The following is a 23092-nucleotide window of genomic DNA, read 5'->3' on the forward strand; positions in this document are numbered from 1 at the left end:
GGTCGCTTTACTATTTGATCTTTGCACTTCGATGGCGGAACGTGCGGATCGGGGGGCTAGGGAAGTATATACTCCAGCCACGCCCACTTTGTCACTCTTTGTGTGGCATTTTCGAAAAGAAAAGCCAACTTGACATTTGTAAGTCATGATAATTGGTTTGGAAATCCAAGACAAGCGACCCCGCTTCATATTTATAAGTCATTTACTATTACACATTGTCATTAGCTCCCGGTCTACACTAATTTGCTTCCCCCAATTTTTTTTTTTTTTTTTTTTTTTTTTTTTGGGAATGAGGTCAACTTTGGCTGGCTGCAAGAGAAAAAAACTGTCGAAGCGTTAAGCAACTAACTGCCAGGCAGGTTGAAGCAGTTGGGGCAATCAGCCAGCCAACCACAGCAGCAACAATAAAAAATAAAAGGAACCAGAAACAGAAACAATAACAGCCGGGTCTTGTTTATGCAACTCACGCATCAGAAGGAAAACGGCGATGGAAAAGTCTACAGAAATTTTCCTCTTTCCGCTGTCAGTTTGGCGATTTGTTTTACATTTCACCGGGGGAGTGGGTTAATGGAAAAACTTTGGATTCAATTAGAGAAGAGGGCCAAAGGGCAAGGCGACACAGACACAGTTGGGCCACAGTTCGACTGTGAAGTTCAAATTACGAATTGGGTAACAATTGGAGAACTCGCAACTAATAAACGATATTTCTGAACTCTTGACTTGCGTTCCATTCCAATTCAATCAGGCAGCCAGGGCCGCAATTATGTAATGTACATACATACCTATAAATATACCTATATATAAATAGGAGTAATAAAGCATATCTCGAGAATCGAGTGAGCGGGACAAGGTCTAGCCTTAGCCATCCATTTGGCTGTCAGCATTTGGGTCTTTAAGCCGCAGCTATGGAAAATGAAAAATGAAATGAACAAAAACTGAAACTGAAACCAAAACTGAAACAACGAAAATTGTTTCCAAAACGATACGCTTGGCCTCAGCGACACCCGGGCCAAATGGGCGCCACTCCCAGAACCCAAACTCCAAATCCAGTCAAGAAACACAAATGAAACAGCTAAAAGCTTAAAAACCGAAAAGCGAAAACCGCGCAGGCGCGGCAGTTTAACTTTTTCGTTTACCGTTTTGCCCGCTTGCCACATAAATTTTGCAGTAAATTTTATGCAGGCCGCAAAGCACGAGTGTAAATAGCAGAAAAAAAAACCGTAGGGGAAATCCAGCTTTGCATATTTGCGACGCCTGATTAATTTATAAGTTTTTCTTTTATTTGCCAGTTTTGGGCTTTTCATGTCTGCTCCATCGTGTGGCACTTGAACATCAGACATGGGATGTGGCTAAGTATTTCGTAGTTGCAGAAGGGCAGGGTTTTTGCCATAATATACCCCGAGCATCTGTCGTCATCGGTGTTCGCGCCCTTGTCGATGCATATCTTGGCATTACCAACACTTACCAACATTGCACGGAACGGGGAAAAAGTGGAAAAAGTGCAATTTTCCAATTTGCTTAATTGCCTCACTTTTTGCCAGCGGGCAATTTTATTGTGCCACAACTAATGGCAAATGGAGTGTGAGTGTGAGTGTGGGGTGGGGGGATTGGTCTTGAGACGTGTTTTCGTTTTCCTGCAATACAACAAAATTATTTTTGAGCAGCCAAACGGAATTATAATTGAGTAATTTGCTCACTTTGTTGCCCTGAACTACTTTCGAATGAGTTTTTCATTTTACTTTTCGTATAAAATGTATCTAAATGTGTCACATATTTTCGGCATTCTGTGTGGGCGTCGGCCATTAAGCGAATACAGCATTTACATATGCCGATCGGCTGCAGCTGCATGTGAGTATGTGTTTGATGTTGCCCCACGACAAATGCCGACACCCACACATTAACCTTCTCTTGAATCACTTTGAGCCATTTAATTAGCCATGAAGGCCTGCCGCCACCAAACGAATGAATTAGCCAAATAGCGCTTGTTAATATCTTTCAAAGCCGATTTTATGTTGATGGCTGATGGCTGATGGCCAGCCAGGCGGGATTAATTCTCTTCTATTTACCCAGCCATTAATGCACTTTGAGGCACTTGTAAGCTTGTAAGTTAGCTGTGAGACAGCCTAATGGAGGGCTTAATAAAGTTGCGATGCAAGCTCATGACTAAATGATGCCATTCAAAGGCTCCCGTCGTTTCAAGGCTTTCGATGATAAATTCGCCCTAAATGATTTCCATGCGCCATGCGCCGCTCAAAAATGTCTCAACAAGCCTCAAGAGCGTACCGAAATCTCAAGATTGATTCACTCGAGTGCCACTTGAAAGATGCCCGATTCGGGTTATTCAAAGTGCATGTTAAATTAATTATGCGCTGAAAATAAAAAAGCGACACGAGTAACAAAACAAAAATTAACCCAAATGCGGCGTTTACTCAAACAAAAGGGAACAAAAGCCGCTCAAGTAGCTGCTCAAGTCATTTTTATTTCTTCGCTTTTGCAGCAGTCGGAAAAAAATGTTTTAACACTTTAAGCAGACGACAAGCCGATAAGCAGCTACCAAAAAAAAAAAGTTAAGAAAACATATGTATGAGAGCAGGCAATTTTAGGGCCGAAATTGGAAATACTCTAGCAAATTTACAGGGTATTTAAAAGTGCGTAAAAAAGTAGCTTAGATAATAATATTTTGATTAATAATAAATGTAGTACATTAAAAAAAGCGAGTAGACTTTTATTTTATGTGAAAAACTATGTGGGTTTAAGCTTTTGATAATTTGCAATTAATTCTAAGAAATTTACCTACTTTTGTAGGTAAATAAATGTTATTCTAAGAATATAATATTTAAAAAAGTGTAAAAACAATGCAGCTTTTGGTAAATTGAAAATAAATATTTTAAGTACCCCCCACTAGGGTATGAAATCACACCAACAAGCAACTGCGAATCCAGGAACAATCGGCCCACATGGGGATCGGACATAAATTTATCAAGAGTTGAATGCCATCCGCCGAGTGTGTGCATGCACAGTGCTCGTATATGGTGGACTTATCGCGATCGGAACGGACGCTGTCTTGGCCTGGTCATTTGCTTAAATGAGTTGGCAAATAAATAAACACGGCTGCAAGTTGGCAGCAGGCGGCTTACGAGCGGGACACAAGCAAGAAGGCAGGAAAGCCAGGCAAAGTGGGTGTGGCCAAAGGTGAAAGAGCCAACAGGCAAAGCCACTTTCATGCGGATTAAATTTAATTTTACGACGCCTGTGTGCACTTGCCTCCGCCCGAGAAGTCTGGTTTTTGGGCTCTTATTTTCTTGCCTTTTGGCGTCTTGGTGTGTTGGTGTGTGACTGCTTCGAATTAGTTGCCGTCATAATAAAACCGTTTAATTTGCCCGCTGTGACATTTTAGTGGCAATTAAATGGATAGCAGGCTGACTTTGTTGCATGCAGCCAGAGTTCGAGTTGTTGGCCAATTTTGGTCAGCCAGTTAGCCAGTTAGCCAGCTAGCCAGCCAGTCAGCTTGCAAGCCGGCCGGTCTGAACCGGCCATAAACCAAAACCAGCTGGCTTGAAGCTCGGCTTGCATTTTCCACTTGGCAGCTCCAAATTTGGCCATTCCTCGTTTGTTGTTAGCTGTTAGCTGCTCTTTGGGCCAGACAATTTGGCATTTTATGCAATCCGCTGCAACTCTTGGCTACTTTGTTGTCATAAGTCCGCCGACTCCACTGAGTGTCGGCTCAAGTTGTCCGATTGTCAACAGTCAACAGTAAACAGTCGGCAGTCGAGATTCGAAATTCGAGAGTCGAGAGGCGAGATGCGAGTCATCAAGTCGACGAGACACATCGAGCATTAAACGCACTCCGATTTGGTCAGCGGCCGGGCCAAAAAACAACAGCCAGTGCAAGCGCTTCTGTTTTAGCCGCCGAGTAAAAGGCTAATTGAAGTGGAAACAATGACCTTTCATTGTGTAAATTAGTCACAAACAATTTGTGTGGCTCTCGCTTTGATCGCCTGTGCCCAAATAAGGTTAACTCTGTTTAATATTTATTAAGTGGGAATTAAGTGACTCGAATTAAAAGTGATGGATTTGGGATGCGATGGGAACATTCACTTGGCTGAGAGTGGAGATTTCCTAACAAAATTCTTGTATGCTTTAAATGTTTTTATTTTATGTTTTAAATTTAAATGTTTTTTTCTTACAACTTATACTAAATGACTTTTAAGAAAATCTTGTATGACAAAGAACTACTGTCTAAAATGAAGGTTATACAAAACGATGGATGGCAAAAGAAACCAATTAATAAATAAATATAAATTGAATAAAATATAAAAAAACCATTGCATTTTAAAAAACAAACACATAAACAATTACGAGGGAAAATATATGAGAAAAGACTTTATATAAATTATGTTCTCTTAGAGTTACTGCTAAATGGTTTAAAATTAAGGCTTTTGCCTAGTAAACTAGACTTCAATATTTTCTTTTCGTTAAACTAAAAGATAAGCTTGTGGCCAACATCGTTTGGAATACAAATCAGCTAACGGAGTTAAGGATCAACAGAGTGATCATCAAGGTAATTGCTGCCCGCAGGTGAACTTCACCCGCAGATCAGTATTAGAACCGAGAGATCTGCTAAGCTGATTTGCGAACAAAACGCCAGAATGAACATCCATATTTCCTTGTTGCGATCACTGCATTGGCAATTGTGTTGCCACATCGTGATATGGTCGACAAGCTGGCTGCCATATTTGTGGTATCCTCGGCGTGTTCGAGGCTAATCAGCCGCTTGTCGATCGCGAACAACATGCAAACCGGGTAAGGTGTGTACGTATGACTTTGATATTGAGCTGCACTCGGCGGGAAATACTTCTATATATCGTTGCCACATCAAAGTCAATGCCACCAGGCGGACGCAGCTCATTAATCAATGCCTGGCCAAACAAAGAGACCAAACGCGGGCGAATAAAAAGCAAACAAAACGCCACTAAGTGGCGACACTTCCTCAACTCAACCTTACGCCCCCAGAGAAGGCGAGTTAACTGAAACAATAAAGATGATGCCGCTTTGGCTGCCATTGGGAGGAACTTCTAATTACTCGTTAATTTTCTGCTTAGTCGTCATGCCCACTCCACCTCCTACAGCACCGCTGAATGATTCACTTGTCAATTTCGTAAATTATTACCTCATGCCCGTTGTTGTTGTCGCCGTTGTTGCCTTGCTGAGCGGTAAAAACATCGCAAAAAAAAAAAAAAAATGGCAAGGAGACAGCAAGAAAAATGCATTGCCAGTCAAGGCAGGGGAGGGCCAAATGGAAACAAAAGCGAATCAAGTTAATTGCCGTTAATTTCGCCATGGCACATTGGTAACAAGGAAGGTCGCCATCGTCAACAACAATGGCAACACCAACAGCAACAGCAACACCAACACCAACAGTACGAGCAACAACGACGACGACAACGTTGCAATGTCTGAAATCAAATGAAATGCGTAAATTGCTCGAGAGCTGGCTTCAGATGGGATGTCGAAGTAAAGCCAATGCCAATGGCAAAGGCAAAGGCAATGGCAATGCAATTGCTACACAGAGAAAAAACGACCACAACATCGAGATTCTACTTGAATATTTATAGTTTTCAGTCATTTAAATATTTATTGTTGTTTTCAAATTTGTCATAAAATGTATTTTAAAGTCATTTTGGTTATATTCAAGAAAACTTAGATTAACCTTCAAAACAATGCTTAACTATCATAAATTTAATGATAAAACTGATTAATATACATTTTGAGTGTAATTAATACCCCTGATTAAGTTCCAAGTAATAAATCAAAAATGTGTATTATTAAAACTCAAAAGACAAATGAAGGGAACTGTTGATATTCAAATTGCTTTTAATGTATTATTGTATTATATTCTATGATAAATGTGTGTAAGATACAAAATTGGCATTACTAATGTTAACATTAATCACTACATTTGTGTGAGTGGATACACAAAAGTAGTAATAAATTGTATAGTATTATCCCTTAAAGTTGTTCACTTAATTTGCTGTGCAGTTAAGTGCAGTCGGCGGCAAATTGCTTTCAGCAGAGTGGGAGGTTGGGCAACAATGGAAAATTCAGAGCGATTATCCACCGGCAAAGATCACGATAAGTCAACGGAAGATAACAAATTTGATGGATGCTTTGTTATAAAATCATTTACTATCGCTCCGTTCCAATGTTGATCAATGAGTTCGATTAATCTGTGAACTTTTCATAAGACAAACAACGGATTGAGATCGTTCGCGTTCGCAAGATCATGAGATCCCCGGCCAGCATATAAATTGCCATATGGCTAATGATGGCTTGTGGCCTGGAGCCATCGATCAAGTGTCGTGCAGGGCTCGGCTAATGAAGCCAATAAGCCAACTTCTAATGACTCGCACTCGTACTCGCAGCACATTGCGCATACGCCCCGTGGACCAGAGCCTGGCAATTTTCGCTCGACATTTCGGGGCCGCACAACCACAGCCCACATTTAAAGCTCATAAACAATCGGCAGCAGCAGCACTTATTAGCAGCTCAATGAAATTGTACCATAAAGCCAAAATCGCGGCAAGGGGTGCAGCTTTTATTTCTTGCAATAACGAATCGAATGCCACTTAACCTTGAGCTGCAAAAAGGCAAAAAGCAAAGGCAAAACGAACTAAAAGCCGCTGCCAAGCTCAGTGGAACCAATTTTGAAAATCCGCTCACGAAAACAATTGCAAAAAGTCATTAAATAAACCAGAAACCAAAAGTGCGACACACAAAACCGATTCAGCAATCGACGAGTTGCATTCAAAAGTGGCCTCAAAACCGAGCAGAACACAAAAAGACAAAAACCAGACAGAACCTCAAAACAACAGCGAAAAGAGCAAACTGCATTGCAAATTAGCTAAGCGGAAACCGCGCCATGGAATAACTGAAAAGCTAAAACAAACTAAAGAACTGGAAAACTGAAAACTGAAAAACTGAAATAAACTCGAAAATGGCAAGGACAAAGGCTGTTTGGCTGGCAAAACACATACCCTCTGCACACGGCAGTGCCAATTAATTTGTTTTATGATTTTACGAGTAAGGCTCAGCCCACCAAAGACAAGCGGCCAAATGCCAGGCAAGGAAAATTCGCATGTAGCCGGCAGCACAAACTGGCAGCTGAAATGCCACTAAAACTAAAGGCTGCCAAGTGAGGATGAAGATGAAGACGAAGACAAAGGCAAAGACGAGGATGTTGTTCGAGTTCGAGACGATGCGTTGCAACCTGGCTAAGGCCTGCCTTTTGGCCGGGCTCTCCATCTTGGCATCGAGATACATTAGGAACGCCCCTTAATGGCCAGTTAACCGCCTCCAAATGCCTTTGGACCAGCTGAAGCCACAGCAACAGCAACAGTCGCAGTCGCAGCCACGGCCAAAGTAGAATGCAATAAAAATCGGTTAATAATGTTTTTCACAACGCCATTTCAGCCATGCAGAGAGCTAAAATATAGGTTAGCTGCATTTATCAAGGGGAGAAAAGGGGCCACAGCAATAGCAAAAGCAAAGAGCCATGGGCCAGGCACTTGGCTTTAATGTTGATGATCAGGCATCATGTTGTTTGCCGGCAAACGCAGCGTTTAACCTCGGCCAACTTGGCTTGTGAAAGAAATGGGGATTGGTCGCCAGAAAACAAAAAACAAAAAACAGAAAACTAAAAACAGAAAACAACAGAAAATGTGTTGGCAAACGCAGGAACATACATCTTCATTCAACAAGTTCGAGACTTGGCGAAATGCCTTTCCACACAAACTTTTATTTCTGGTATTGGAAATCAATTTCCTTTGGAAAAACAAATGCCACAAAAATCGTCTTCCATTATTTCGCCACCATTCTCACGTTTGAGGGAAATTCTTTGGCCATTTTCCGCACTCCGACTTTGGCTAAGTAATGTTGCCAAGACTTACGAGCATCATCAGCAGGGGCAATGGAACAAAAAAACAGCACAAGTAATTTCAAGTTGAATTTTTAACGCTTCGCTTTTCGGTTTGGCTCTGTGTGCTGCTTTCTTGGGGCTGTGGCCGAGCTTTGGAAAATCATTTCAAAGTGCATCAGAGGTGGGGCCTGCTGCAACCACAAAAACAATGCACAGAACCATTAGCTGCCGACTGCAAAACTGGTGGCAACGGGGTGGCTGAGGAGGAACCACAACATTAACCGCTCTCAATGTATTTTCCATGATTTTTATTTTCCTTTTCTCGAATTTTGTAGGCCAACATACATACGAGAAGCGAGCCATTTCTGTTATCTTTTGTAAATCATTTTGTTGCCACTCCGAGCAACTCCGAGCAACTCCGTTGCAACGTGCAGTCGAGCTGGTCGTGGGGAAAAGAAGCTTACAGCTCCACTCGACGCGGCTCAACTGGCAATTATTGTTGCTTAGATACGTGAATATGAGGGTATGGGTATGAGATGAGCGACGTCCCTGCTGATGAACGGATTGGTAGCGAGCATTGGAATTAAGCCGAGTTGAAAGGCAGATCACTCCATCGCAAATGTCTGTTCTTGTTTTATTTACCGTTTTAAGTTGCCAGCATGCATTGCCATCAAAACGTACCTGCAAAGAAAAGGGGGAAAACCATTAAAATTAGATAAACAAAATAATTGGTAACCTAATCTAATTTCAAATGTGAATGTGATTAAACCTTTCCATACTAGGATCAGAAAAATTCTGAAAATCAGCAAATTGCAATTCAGTGCAGCTGAAATTACTGAAATTCGAATAGAAAACGAAATCAAATAATATTAATGACGGCCCAACTCATGAGAACTGCCAATTATTTTGTACCCAATTATTATTATATTAGCTTTGGTTTTCATCCATTGCGGTTTTTAGTTATTTTAAATATGAAAGTACTGCCACTTATTTGATTTTTCATTTGTTTTTCATTTAGTTTAAACAAAATGCTTTTGAATAAAATATGAAATATTTTACATTAAATTTGTTACACAATAATTAAAATGTTTTGATATTTAATCGTGCAATTGGACATGCATTAAATTTAATGCGGATATTCATTAATTAATTTAAACATACAATTTTGAATTCAATAATTACTAAGCTTTCAGTTTTTAAAGTAATTGGTAACTAAATCACAGAGAGTGCGTTTTTTCAATTTATGCTTTGCATTTCCAAATGAAGCTAAAGATACCATTTTAAATCTGCTAAATAAAAAATTGTGCGTAACGTATAACCGTGTAACCGTAACGAAACCTTCTAAAGCTAGCACTTAATTAGAAAACTAAATCCAATGATGTATTTTGAATAGCAGAACTTCCAACGTCTCATTAATTAATTGCCAATTGCCCTAAATTGAGTTTTCATTGGAGTGGAGTCTATCAACTATAGCTATGCATTCCACGAGCTTCTCCTTCCGTCTGATTAAAATGCCATAATCAAAGCTTCATGGCTGAACATGGCCTGATAAACATTGTAATGTACACTTCTCAAGGGGCGGATGCATGGGATGTCCGTCAGTTGAAGTTGGTTGCATCTGCTGCTGGGTGCTAACAAATTGATATCTCTTACATGATGATGATATTTTTTGCTCGCTGCTAAAACTATTTACACATTGTTCACATGCAATCCGTTTATGTGGGCGAAGGGGGTGTGAGGGCGTGGCAGGGAAGGCGACAGCATATGCAACTTGTATCTGCATCTGTATCTCAGTATCTGCGACTGTATCTGTGCCTTTATGTATGTTCGCCCAAACGATTTCAGTTTTTGCCATTTTCACTTCTATGGAAATCATTAAAAATACAACTGAAACGGTTGGTGTTGATGCTGGCGATAATGCTGTTGTCATGGCTTTTATTGTTGATATCGTTTGTTGAATGATAATTTCCATTACGACTTGGAGGGGCCAAACACTCCCATCTCGGGGGATTTGTTACGCTCGGTTGCGTTGCATCTTTTGTTTTTTTTTACATTTTCATTCTCAGATGGGTGTGTACGTGTGTGCGTTGCGTTCAATCATTTGTCTGCCTCTTTCATGTCGGTTTCTCTATTAATTAATTCAAATTGACATTGAAACTCGGCAACAATAATAGCCGGCAGCAACAAATTGGAAAACAAGCTTCTAATGATTAGTTGCATGCCTCTTTTAGCTTGCTAACAATGTGCAAAATGCTGTTTGCGTTTGCAATTCCTCGTCTTCGTTTGCCGTGCTTCTGTGTTGTCGTTTTCACACCGTCTTTTTATTAACATTTTCTCTGTTTGCTACTGCATTGTGATTGTGGCTTCCTATTCCAATTGCTCAAGGCCGAAGCTTTGCGGAAGTCCAAAATGAAGTGTCCAATTCGCAATGAGCGATTGCAATGTCATTGATCAAACAAGGGTAACTTTGCGGGCTTTAAGCCAACGAAATCGAGCAGAAATAAACAATGGTTTGTTTTTATTTAGACGAAATTTTATTCCGATTTTCTCATTTTCGTCAACCTAACTTCTATATATAGCTATCCCTTTTAAAACACCAACATATATTCCTTCCGGTTTAAAAATCTACTCAAATCTATCTCTCTTTTAGGTTTAATTTGTCTATTTGTACTCTTTAATTTTAATAGCCACTTATGAAACGTTATAGGCAACTAAAAAGTTAAAAATCACTAGCACTCGAAATGAAAGCTCGCCCAAAGATCATTTAGTGCTTTAAGCACTTACCAAACCTAGAAATTGTTTATATAGGAATTCACAAGGCGTAATCAATAAATAAATTTTCTATTTATGCAACAGCCTCGACAGCGGTGCTCTGTCTCCCTCTGTGCATTGCTGTCTCTGTCTTTCTGGTGTGGCAATGACAGCGGCAGCAGCAATAACCCACAAGCAACATCAAAACAACAGCAGCAACAACAGGCAACCAGCAACGAGCAACTAGCAACCAGCAATGAGCAACATAACGGGCCTAGAGCGACCGACCGGCAACTTGTCATGAATACGAATACATATAGACATGTTGAGGGAGGGGGGATTGCGGTGGAGGGACTTACATAGTTGCATGTGAAATACACATATATATTTTTTATTTTTCTCGCTTGTTTTCCATTTTTCTGTATTTTAATTTATGCAAATAAATTTCCACTTTGCACTGAAATCAAAATGAATTAAGTGCGAGTGATAGAAAAGTTGTCGTGTTGCAACAGTGTGTGCCCGTTTGTTGTGCGTGTGTGAGTACCGTTGCTTGTGCCACTTTGAACGGGTTGGGATTTTCGATTTTTAATGCATTTATTTTTTATTATGTATATAAGTGTGCATATGTATGTGGATATATAGTATATCTCTTGGCCGGCCGGCATCGATTGCTGTTGACATCGTGGCTATTGAATTTTATGGGTGTTGTTGAATTTGTTGAATTTGTTGTAGGTGTCGTCGGCATCTCGAGACTTGGCAAGTGCGTGTGCTAATGTTGGCTGGGAAACTCGTTTTTTCCCGCTGACCGATGACAACGCCTCTAAGTAGTCCAAGGTGCGTGAAATAAATTTTCCGAGCCGCCTGTCCAACTAATTTGATTCCACTTTGGCCTCGTCGCGTTTTTCCTTTTCTGTGTTTTTGTTTTTTTGGTTTTTTTTTTTTTGAGGTATATGCACTCAGAAAAAATAAAGATTGTACTCATTAACTAAATTCTTTTGTTTTTTAAACTAACACCAATGCTCCTAGCTTTAAAGTTAAATACTTTTTTCACTTGCTTATAAATCTATATAAATTATGAAGAAGAGGTGTGTTTGTTACAACAGTTAAAAGAAGAGATTAAAAATACTCGTTATTCGAGGCTTTATTTGTTTTATTTATGTAAAAAATTAGTTTCAAAAGCCATTACTTTTGGGCCCGTGTTTAAGCTAATTAAGAACACAGCTTGTTACCTGGTTTTCAAAGCCCATAACCTTTGAATTTTATGTTCAAAACGATTTTCCCAGAGTGTACTTTTCCTGGTGCTTTTCGCACACCCCATAATTCGCAACTTTTGCATGACAATTTCGGTTACACTGTTGCAGTGAGAATAATCTGCTCGATATATTTTATATATACGACACGTCACGCCACAACCGACCACGCCCATATAAAGTGAGTCAGAAAGGCGGAGGCAGAGCCGTCGGCTTCGGATCGGATATGTAAGGAAAATAGCGTAAATTAGCATAAATTACGGGATAGGTTAAGTGGAAGTTGAAAAGCGTGTACGCAATCGCCTTGAAAAATGTGCAGCGGAAATTTAAGCATAAATTGCTGACCATGACGGTCAGGTGATGGCGTTGTGGGGAGGTGATTTGCGGGGGGGGTAACCCCGGCTGACCGCTAATTAAGTGGAAATTTATGGAATGAAATTACACTGGGCCTGCCTTCGAACGCGGTGCGAGCATAAAAATATGATTTTCACTGACCATGTTGCCCTGTTGCTCCGGTGTCGGCAATTTTCCGACAGCAATTTGAATAAAATTGAATTAAATTCAGCTTTCGTACACATAAGCACACACACACACACACACATGGGCAGCTCAATTATTTTGATGGCCCAAAATCTGAGGGATTATGTAACGATGGCTTAAGTTAATTTGGGGGCTTTAGTCCTGACCGCAAAGTAATTTACTGCCTGCAATCGAAGAAGGGTAGTCCGACTTTCCACATGCAAGCAGGATTTTCAATTTCCGCAAGAAAATTGCAAATATCGGTTGGGGTAAAATAAAATAATGAAAACTAAAATTGAATTACGCCTGTCATGTTTACAGGCCAATACAGTTGTTTTTATTTCGAACTGACCGTGTAAACATTAAAGTTAATAAAAAATGGCGATCAACACTTTGTTTTGCTGCTAGGTGTAAGCTATATAAAATTAGCCTTCAATACCAGAGATGGTCCGGCATGTAATTAAGTTGGGTATTCAGTTTATAACCATTGGTTCAGGATAAATATAATTGTAGGAAACGCATACGGCACAAAGCATTATGCATTTCAGTCGATAATTAGTAGTACTCCCTTATTGCAGGCATTCAGAGTCGCAAATGTCATTCAACTTATGACCGGCTTCTGTTTACTTTTAAAACTTTACAAAAGGATATAAATAAATTCATGAACACCTGCTACGGCTTGATGATAACAAAAAGCCTATGTTTAACAAACTGAAAAGGCTAAAGTATTTATAAGTACTATTAAAGCTTTGTCGAAAATACATTATTGTATTTTTGTCGACATGAAAATTTAACCAAGTTCGTTTCGGTGCCGAAAGCTCGCCATTCAAATTAGTTATTTAAATTTGAAAACAAATTGAGTTTAAGATTCGGCCGGATGAGACAAATGCCGGCCAGCACTCAATTTGATTGTGCATTTCAGCCGATTTGCATACGACTACATAATTCATTTCAAAATGCCGCAGCGAAAACGCTGGGCGAAATCAATCTGTGTAGCATTTAACATTTTATCGCAGCTCGTAGATCTCTCCTCGCAGCCGAGTCGGTGGCAAACGAGGCCTCTGGGCCTGTGGCTTTACCAAAAACTGGTTTTGGCCTTACGGCCACCCCAAAACACGTTGCACGTTACAAATGAATTACGGTTTTCGGCCGGCCTGTTCTCCGCCGATCTGCCAACAACAACAACAACCGAAAAGCAAACCAGTTGGCGGCTCAAATTAATAAACTTATGCAGGAAAATGTGGCACGGCTGCAGCTCGGCATGTGGGTTATGGCGAGAGCTAAAAATAACTCCATCTCAATGACAACGCGGCGTATGCTTGATATGCACTTTGCGATAACTTCTTGGGGGCCCAAGTGAATGGGTTTTGGTTCTCCCTCCTTTAAAGTGTGTTTTCAACTTTTACTGCCTGCAATAAACGTTGTTGGTTTTTCACTGTTTTGATTGAATTATGCGATGGCGCCCCCGCTGCCGTCAGTTTATTTTGTTTTTTTGTTGGTTTTCTGCCGCAGCATTTGTGATTACGGCATATTTTGCAGTTGGCCTCGTGGCGCCGGCAATTGCACAACAAATGAAAAACCGAAAGTGAACTTGCGACTTTCATTTTTTTGACTGCCTTCGCTGATAGTCTTAAGCCGCTTAATTGTGTTCGCGTCAAAAATTGTTTGGCTTAATTTACCCTGACAGCTCACCGGAGCCGAGGGCCCTAGAGACCACAGTGGGGCCTTATTTGTGAGTCTGATTCGGAGGGGGTCTTACCCTCTCCCCCCCCCCCATCGTATTTTCCCGCCATTCAAGTGAAAGTCGAAAAACTTTATGTTTCAAGTTCGTTCGCTTTTGTTTGCGGAAGTTGGATCACTCAAAACGATTTGATTACAATACAAACGCAAGTGGAGGAAAAAACAAAAAACATGAATGCATCAAATTGTGAAAATGGTTTAAATGCTTTAAATGCTTTTCCTTTCTGCCTTTTCCTCTTGCACTGCAATCAGTCAATTGGCCACGGGCTGTGAAAAATCGTTTGGATTTTCTGACCCGGGTTACCAACTACCAATTTTCCTCAACTGCATTCGCTTATGGGTTCGATATTAAAAAAGAAAACATTTAACTCGGACAGAAGAAACTTTTCCAGGAAACCGTTTTAATCCACAAACAGAAACAATATGAAAATGTAAATAATGAATGCGCTGGGTATTAAAAATACATTTAAATTTATCTTTTTTAAGAAAATTATTGAACCTTTAAAACCTTATGTATTGTTATATAAAAATTCACACCGAACATGTATGTTAACTGAAATCATAATAGCATAAGAATTTTATATCAACTGTTATCAATTTATCAAGTGATTGTACTAATTTTGAAGCCAACCTAATAACTTTTCTTAAGCAAAACCGGTACTTTATTTTAATAGTTTAATAAACTTATAAGTATTTGTAAAATCTTTAAGTTTTATTTTGTTATTCAGTCCTTCTCTTATTCTTAAAATACTCCCTATTATTATTTCACACAATCTTCGAGGGGTATGCATTTAAAATTCCAGCAGAAGTTAACCGGAAGTTGGGAGCACAATAAATGTGACTGAATTATGATATTTGTGGACGCCGTCGTTCCCGTTCTGGATGAGTGTCATGGGGACAAAAGGGTGAGCCCTTTTCCGGGGGAGGGTTTCGGGTTGAGGGAAAAGGCGAGAGGGGGAAAAATGTGAAGGCAGGTGCGGGGTGGGTCATGTCATTAAGCCCTGCGCTGCGGTTTGCGTGTAAAAAAAAGCAAGATGAAAATTCCCGTTTCGGAAACTTTTGTGTCGACTTTTTCCCAATTCAAATAAATTAACATAAAAATACGGCAAATGGGAATGCAAGCACATGAAATATGCGGAAATCCATGTGTGACACTTTGAACCCAATGCCCTCCGCACACCGCACACACACTTATAATGAGACAGTGCGATATGAGAGCAAGTTATTGACAAAAGTCACGCAAATTGTGTGCAGCAAAATCGCATAAAATTTATGGCTGTGAAAAATGTGAGAAATTGAAATGTTAAGCAGTAAAATGACACCCTGCGTATGCGTAATGATTATGATTATTTGCTCCAAGCGCATGAAATTATGCAATTGCTATCGTTAACTTTTTATGGTTTCCAAAAGCCGATCAATTTTTCAGGCTTGTCTGTCACCGAAGGGAAGTCAAATTGCGATCCAAAGTCCATCGGAAATCAACCAAAATCGCAGCTCTGGATATCGTGGCTTACCTAAAAATAGAAGAGAAAAAAAGAACTGAATTAATATACGCAACATTTCGTAACATTCGTCTAACCAAAACAAAAAAGGAAGGCTGCATAGCTGGCTATGCAATTTATGATTCGTTATTATGCAAATTAATGTGGCAACGGAGCAAAAACTGCACCAACAAGACTTGGCCATGAAACCAATGCCGGCAACAATTAAATTCAAATTTCAAATTTCCAACTTCAAACTTTGCGTTGCCTTTCAGTTTTTTAATTTGTTTTGCTTTTTGTTCAGTAGTTGAATGTTACACATAGCAGTGCTTGTTCTGATGATTAAACACGCAACAGATTTCGGACTGGCTGCTTGTTTTTATATTTGTGTTTCTGTAACTCTGTAACATTTTTAATTACTGCCAATTTCTGCGTCGTGTTTGCATACGAAAAACGACTCATAATTGAATGAAAAGTGCGCACAGTGGCTGCAAAAAGTAAACCGCGGCCGCATACTAATAACGAACTCCTCCCACATGCAGTGGTCGGCGCATGATTATGATGGCAATTAATTAAAATCACTAAAGTCTGATGCAACAAGTTGGCTTAAGGGGGCGGCGCAGTTGGCAGGGGGAGGGGCCGAATGGCATTTGTTCAAGCCGCAATCCGCAGGTCGTAATTATTAAATCTGCACTTTACAAAGAAGAACAAAGTTGATCACTTTCAAATGTCAACTTTAATAATAGACTTTAAATGTCAGCAGTTAATAACAATTATGAAATGAGTATTAAATGTATTAATCGTATAAATAATATTTTAAATTTCTTTTATACATTTTTTATTGATTCTTTTTATTTATTCACACTCTTGATTCTTATCTTATTTACGTCAGAAAATTGTCAATTGACGTCTTCATAATACCCATATGATTCGCTCTTATTTTTTACAAAACGTGTCAACTTTGTTGAAATAAAATGTTCTTTATCAGTCACGTAATTTTGCGACAAACTGCCAAACGTGCAAAACTTTCAGTTTCCTCTGACAAGTGTTGGAAAATAAGAGCAAAACTCAAAGGACAGCAACAAACTGAAACATTTATATATTCGTACGAACTTAAAGATATCATTTTAGGGCACTGGAGCAATTTTAACCACTGCCGCTTTACGAGTTCTCGTAAAGAATTCTCACCAAGAATTGTCATAAACTTCACAAGCCAAAATAATAATAATAAAAAATAGGGAAAGCATGCTAAAAAATTCTAGTTTCTAAGAACATTATTTTTCATACTCCTAAAAAAAAAAGAAAAGTTTATATTTGACTAGGTGAAAGCAATGCAAAAGTTGGGCTTCTTCTTAACAAATAAAAGTTATAATTGATTTAGCTTTTGATACAAGTGGATATGTCTTAAAATGATAATTAAATGTTTGGATTTGGAGAATAAAATGATTTGTGATTAAAATGCATTGCCAAATTAATTCAAGGGGTTGAAGCTAAAATAAATTGTATAAAAACCATATTGTTTTTTTTAACAGAAATAGCTTAATTATTCATTCTTCTTTCCCTAAAGGGAATGTAATATTAAAAGTTAATTTCATTTGCATGTCTGCAGCCAGTTGCGAGCTTTATGTGTGCTGAATTTAATGGTATTAAGGTGGACCAGTGACCAGGCCACAGTCCCGGAGAAATGCGTTCCAGGTTGGCCTGGGGCTGTCCTTTGTTGTCGTGTGTCGATTGTCGATTGTCGCTTTTCCCTTTTCGCTCGTTGCCAATGCCAACTGGGATGTCAAAACTGGATGCTGCCGAGTTGGCCGAGTTGGCCGAGCTGGCGCAGCCTTTGTGCGGCATTTTCTGGGTATAAAAAGGGAAGGGATATGGCTGGGGAGGAAGGGTAGACCGCAGACCGGTTGGACGGACCCAGAGATCCAGGCATCGAAGGCCCGAATCACCGAAAGCCCGGTAGCTGCTGGCCAACTGATTTATGCCCGGAGTTTCGCTTTGACGACGGCTGGTAAAGCGAATGCAATGCGTTGGCCAAACAAAGAAGCTGCAAAGGCAAATATGTTTCAATCTCCCTGAGTGCCAGCTCGAAAGCCAGGCCATAAATCAATGGCCAAAACTTCTTCCGAATACTTCCAGTTTGATGGTGGCTTAATTATGTCGTTCCCCAACTCCCACCTCCCACCCCAACACCAAACCACTGGCTCAATCAATTCTCACCCATCATCCATGTTATCCAGCGGCGATGCACTCAATTTTGCAATAGATTGAGAGATGCAGCGCCGCAAATCAATTTGCCCCATCAATCCATCGCTCTCGCAATATGAGCTCAATATTTATGGAGCGCGATTCGCGATTCGCTCGCCGATTGGGCTTAAATGGTCATAACTGGCTGGCCAGCGGGGTTGGCCAATTTGTTGTGTGTTTCTGTTTCTTGCTTTGTGTATGCGGGATCAGATAAGGCCACCAGCCGATTGATAGATCCGATCGGGTGGTCGGGCATTAGTCACCCGGCGATCTCACCTAAAAATTGGAGGCCGCGGGGTGTTTTGCAGACCCTGGTTCAACGGACCCATTTGCTAATGACTGCGGCAATAAACCAAAGTGGGGCAGGAAAACAGCTTGCAGATGAACCAACCAAAGTAATGAAAATAAAACAAGATCACTTCATTTTTTAATTAAACAAATTTTCATTTAAATTTCACAGTGCCAATTGAAAAAATATAAATTCACAAGTGTAATCACCATTATGGCTGGCGAAATTTTCATTATGGAAATCCTGGCCTGCAGGTCGAATCGTTTTTGTGCGAGGCCCCTTGACTTCTGCAACTTCCTGCTGACCACAACAATAAGCCCCTGACAGCTTAATTAAATTGCATCTTCTGCTGCTGACAATTGCATTTAAATTAACCACAGCCGCAGACATATATAAATACGAGCAGGAGCCCACACCCGAATTAAACAATAATCCCAGTTGGAGTCCTGCCAGGCAATCGGTAACTTAATTACAGAAGCCACTGATTGTTGAAGTTACAAATCCAGCACTCCCTTTTGGGGTTTCGAACTGGACGAGACATGTGGACAAGTTGTCAAAAAAAAGTTAAGGGTGTAACGATGTGCGATGTGCATACGTAATGATTCCCAGACAAACACATCTTCTTAGGTCTTCGAATCCTGATGCATTTTGCCATTTTTCGCGCTAAACTAAATTTGAAATTCCAATTGCGAATCCATTTCCCATGCGTTCCGCCTCACCTTCAATTATTCAAACAAAAGAGAGAAGAAAACTACAAATTCAGTACACAGACACCAAAAGTTGGCGTGCCATTTTAGCATTTTTGCGTATTTGGAAATTTAGACATCGCAATCGCCATCGCCTTGCCTCCTCGTTTGCCTTTGGATTTTTGCATATTGCATATTGCTTTTGCTGTTTCGGTGGCTGTGGAGCGCACAGCACACAGTGTTGCCTGTAAAAGGAGCTGTTTGCTGTAATTCGAAACGCCTGCCAAATGACAACGGCTACGGCAACGGACACGGCATTGTTTAACGTTTCGGTTTCTGTTTCTGTTTCTGTTTGCTTCTCGATTCGACCGAACCTCTGACCCACTTGCTCGCCACTCCGTTCCCAAAGTCCGCACTTGAATGAATCATTTTTGGGGTCTTATCTGCATGCGGTACGCAGACGCTAATCACATAAATTAAGGTCGTGGCCCCACAAAAGTCTCGATGGCCAAGGGGCAGGCCATATCTCGACTTTCAAATCTGTGACGCAAAAACAAGCGAAGTCGGGAAAATAAAAAGGGAAAAGCGGAGAGTGCACATTTGACCCATAAATTAAGCGTAATAACTTTCGAATTTCGGCATTGCATTGGCATTCTCGGTTTTCACTTCAATTACAAAATTCTGCGGCAATGGAGGCAGCACAAATAAAGGGTCAGCGATGCCCTTCAAAGGCAACCAGAATCGCCGGCTATATTGTATCTATATGCCCTTTGTCTCCCCCTTTGGCCCCATGTCGAGTCATCCCGAAAAAAAAATGAAGCGGCTCAGCAGCGAGAGAAATAAAAGTATCTGCAGCTCGAACCGGTTGGGTGTTATAAATTCGGGGATTGCTTTTGACTCACAGTTTACCGTTAAAGTCCAGGGAGTGTATGCGTATGCCCTGGTTATAAATTTGATATCAAGCCATTATAATCCACTGAAGTTCATTGATTTAATGCCTTCAACCCAGAGCTCAATAAACCCAATGAATACGGTAACAGGAATTTGGGTTTAATATTTCATTGGTCTCCCATATTTTAAACAATCTTGAATTTAAATTACAGGTTGCTAAACAATCCGTCATTGAACATCGAATAAAATCTTTAAGGTTTTCCCAAAGTCTATTTTATAAAAACTCTTAATAATGTATACATGGTGCTAAATTGATATGGACTAAAAATATATTTTAAAACCCTACTTTGAAAAGGCAACTCCGTAATTAAATAATTAGGTGAAAACAAAAATGGTATAAAAAATCGACTGGAAACAAACAAACATTTGTCTGTTTAATTGCCAATAAAACAAAGGGACAGAAAGCATAGACCCATGAATTTGTTAACTGCCAAGTGATTGATGGCCGCGTGTTGTTTTAATTGCACACCCATACACCATATAACCATAGAGGGCCACAGCAATTGATTGACATATCGCTGGCGAGTTATCGCATTGGGAAATATAGAAGTGCGCACGCCAACTTGTTGCTGCTGCAATTTGGTGGCAACAATGGCAACGCTGGGTATCCAGGGTTGCCGATGTGCCCGCACAGCTGGCCAGGGTTTCCGTTTACGGTGCGAACTCCAAACACGACTATCAGTCTATATGAAAGTTATCAACTGCGTTTTCATCGCTGCGACAAGGCTAGAAAGAAGGATGTTACGGCTAAGCTGATACCAACAAAATAAGTCTCCGAGTTTTTTTAAAAAGAGAAAAAAAATAATTAAACTTAAGCAAATTATAGAAAAAAATTCTTTACATATAACACTCTTTCAAACGTATTTTGCTCATATTTTTTGGACAATTTACTTATCTCTTTTTTCTAAAATATTAATTTTTTTCCTGTTATTCCTTGAAAATTTTATAAAAAAAACATTAAAGTTAAAAAACTTTTAAATTTTAAATATCTGGATTAAGCTTTATATATTTTACGGGTCACTATAATACTTTTCTTATTTAATTTGAACTATTTTTAAAAGTAGGCAGTACATAGAGCTTAAAATCATACGCCCTGTTGCTTAACGTCAGTCTTTTATAGTTTCCTGGTGCTAAAAACTCCATTAAGCTGGACATACCCTCTCTTTGACCATTTTTCTACAAGAAATGCAGGCAAATTTCAATTGAAATAATGAGCCAGAGCTGAGCTCACGATTTCCCATTAGCATTTCGGCAACTTACTGCAGTTGGCCGTTTTTCCTCGATTTTCCAGCCAAATGGCCATTGTCTTTCGGCCATTTGGTGGCTGCGTTTGCCGTTACCCTGGGCTTGAGCCCATATTGCATTGTTTTATGATTTCTTGTTGGATGCTTGGTTAATCACATTGCAATCGGAAGCCGAGGATATGTCTGTGCGGCTGAGCTGACCATCACGTGCGTAAGATCAATAAAAATCCAATTAAAATGCAAAAAGTTTCATAATTACACCAAAGAGCTATTGACTGGTTCGAGCGAATCGGGGAAGGGGGTTTGCTTCGATTCGGTTTGGTTTGGTTTGGTTGAAAAAAGTGAAAACCCCTGGGGTAATAGAGAGAAATGGCCAACTGCAAATGCAATGCAATAAAACAAGTCAGAGAGAAAGAGGGGAGTTGGAGTGGGGTAACAACTTGAAGCTAAAATTTCGCGCACTTTGTTGCCAGTTATTGTAGTTTTTTTTTTTTCTTTGCTGCTGTAGTTGTTGCACTGCCTTTACACGCAATTCTGTTTTTATACCCTTGCAGAGGGTATTATAATTTCAGTCAGAAGTTTGCAACGCAGTGAAGGAGACATCTCCGACCCTATAAAGTATATATATTCTTGATCAGCATCACTAGGCGAGTCGATCTAGCCATGTCCGTCTGTCCGTCTGTCCGTCTGTCCGTCTGTCCGTCTGTCCGTCTGTCCGTCTGTCCGTCCGTTTATATGCAAACTAGTCTCTCAGTTTTAAAGCTATCTGCATGAAACTTTCCCAAAAGTTGTCTTTCTATTGCAGGTAGTATATAAGTCGGAACGAGCCGGATCGGACGACTATAGCATATAGCTCCCATAGGAACAATCGGAAAAATAAATGAAAAAAAATTATAACTTTGCTGTTTTTTAATTTTTTGTTTAGTTCTTCGACATTTAGTAATGGTTAAATATTTCCGATTTACGGTTTAAATTTCATCAAAATCGGACGACTATAGCATATAGCTCCCATAGGAACAATCGGAAAAATAAATGAAAAAAATTATAACTTTGCTGTTTTTTAATTTTTTGTTTAGTTCTTCGACATTTAGTAATGGTTACATATTTCCGATTTACGGTTTAAATTTCATCAAAGTCGGACGACTATATCATATAGCTCCCATAGGAACAATCGGAAAAATAAATGAAAAAAAATTATAACTTTTCTGTTTTTTAATTTTTTGTTTAGTTCTTCGACATATAGCAATGGTTAAATATTTCAGAATTATGGTTTAAATTTTATCAAAATCGGACGTCTATATCATATAGCTCCCTTAGAAATAATAAAAATATATAAAATAACTATCAAATAATTGGGCTGCAAATCATCATAGCTTCAATGTTTTTAAACATATACGAAAGTAAATCATAATTTTAATGTTTTCAAAAATGTTTAATTCTTGCAATAGCTGCAAGGGTATATGAACTTCGGCTTGCCGAAGTTTGCTTTCTTTCTTGTTAAACTTAGTTGCTGCCTCTGCTGCTTTTAACAACTGTTTTATGCTGCCGATTGCAGTTAAAATTGAAATGGAAATGGCTTGTAAACGACGCGCTAAAAGACATTTCGCATTTTGCACAATTTCCATTTTTTTCGGTCTTTTTGCTTTTCGCTTTCTGTGCTTTTGCATAAAAAAAAGTTAAGAAGCAGTCCAAAATAGCTGCTCAAAAAAAGCGATAATAACCTTTTAAGAAATTTACGTTTACGGCTTTTTAAATGGCAACATAATTTATGGAATCGTTACTCTTGGCTTTTATGTTAATTATCGCGGGCAAACGAAAATGCCTTTCTTTTCTGGAGTTTAGTTCAAAGAATTTTTAACATTATAGTGCAAGGCATTTCACTGACCCCAACAGAAGTGCCGACAAACTTCTCACTTTGGCTTCACCTAATTAATATAAATTTCTTCCTGCCCCGAGATTGACGGCACTACAAAGGGCGGATAAACAAAGCCTGCTTTCTGCTGAAATTTAATACGATTTCAA

At 39.6% G+C, this 23092-nt stretch overlaps 1 protein-coding gene across 5 annotated transcripts in view; it reads right to left on the bottom strand.

Annotated features, from left to right (window-relative positions):
* Positions 1-23092, bottom strand: part of LOC108135028 (zinc finger protein 704) — a 117788-nt gene that overhangs the window by 74100 nt on the left and 20596 nt on the right. For 3 of the 5 annotated variants that reach the window (XM_017255560.2, XM_017255564.2, XM_017255563.2), the window contains exon 2: positions 8558-8596. The exons of the other annotated variants lie outside the window; for them this stretch is intronic. In XM_017255560.2, coding sequence (XP_017111049.1) covers positions 8558-8596 — 39 coding nt within the window. The remainder of the gene's footprint in view (positions 1-8557; positions 8597-23092) is intronic. 5 annotated transcript variants of the gene reach the window in all.

The sequence above is a fragment of the Drosophila elegans genome, unplaced genomic scaffold (genome assembly GCF_018152505.1).
Source record: "Drosophila elegans isolate 14027-0461.03 unplaced genomic scaffold, ASM1815250v1 contig_476, whole genome shotgun sequence".
NCBI classification, from domain to species: Eukaryota; Metazoa; Arthropoda; class Insecta; order Diptera; family Drosophilidae; genus Drosophila; species Drosophila elegans.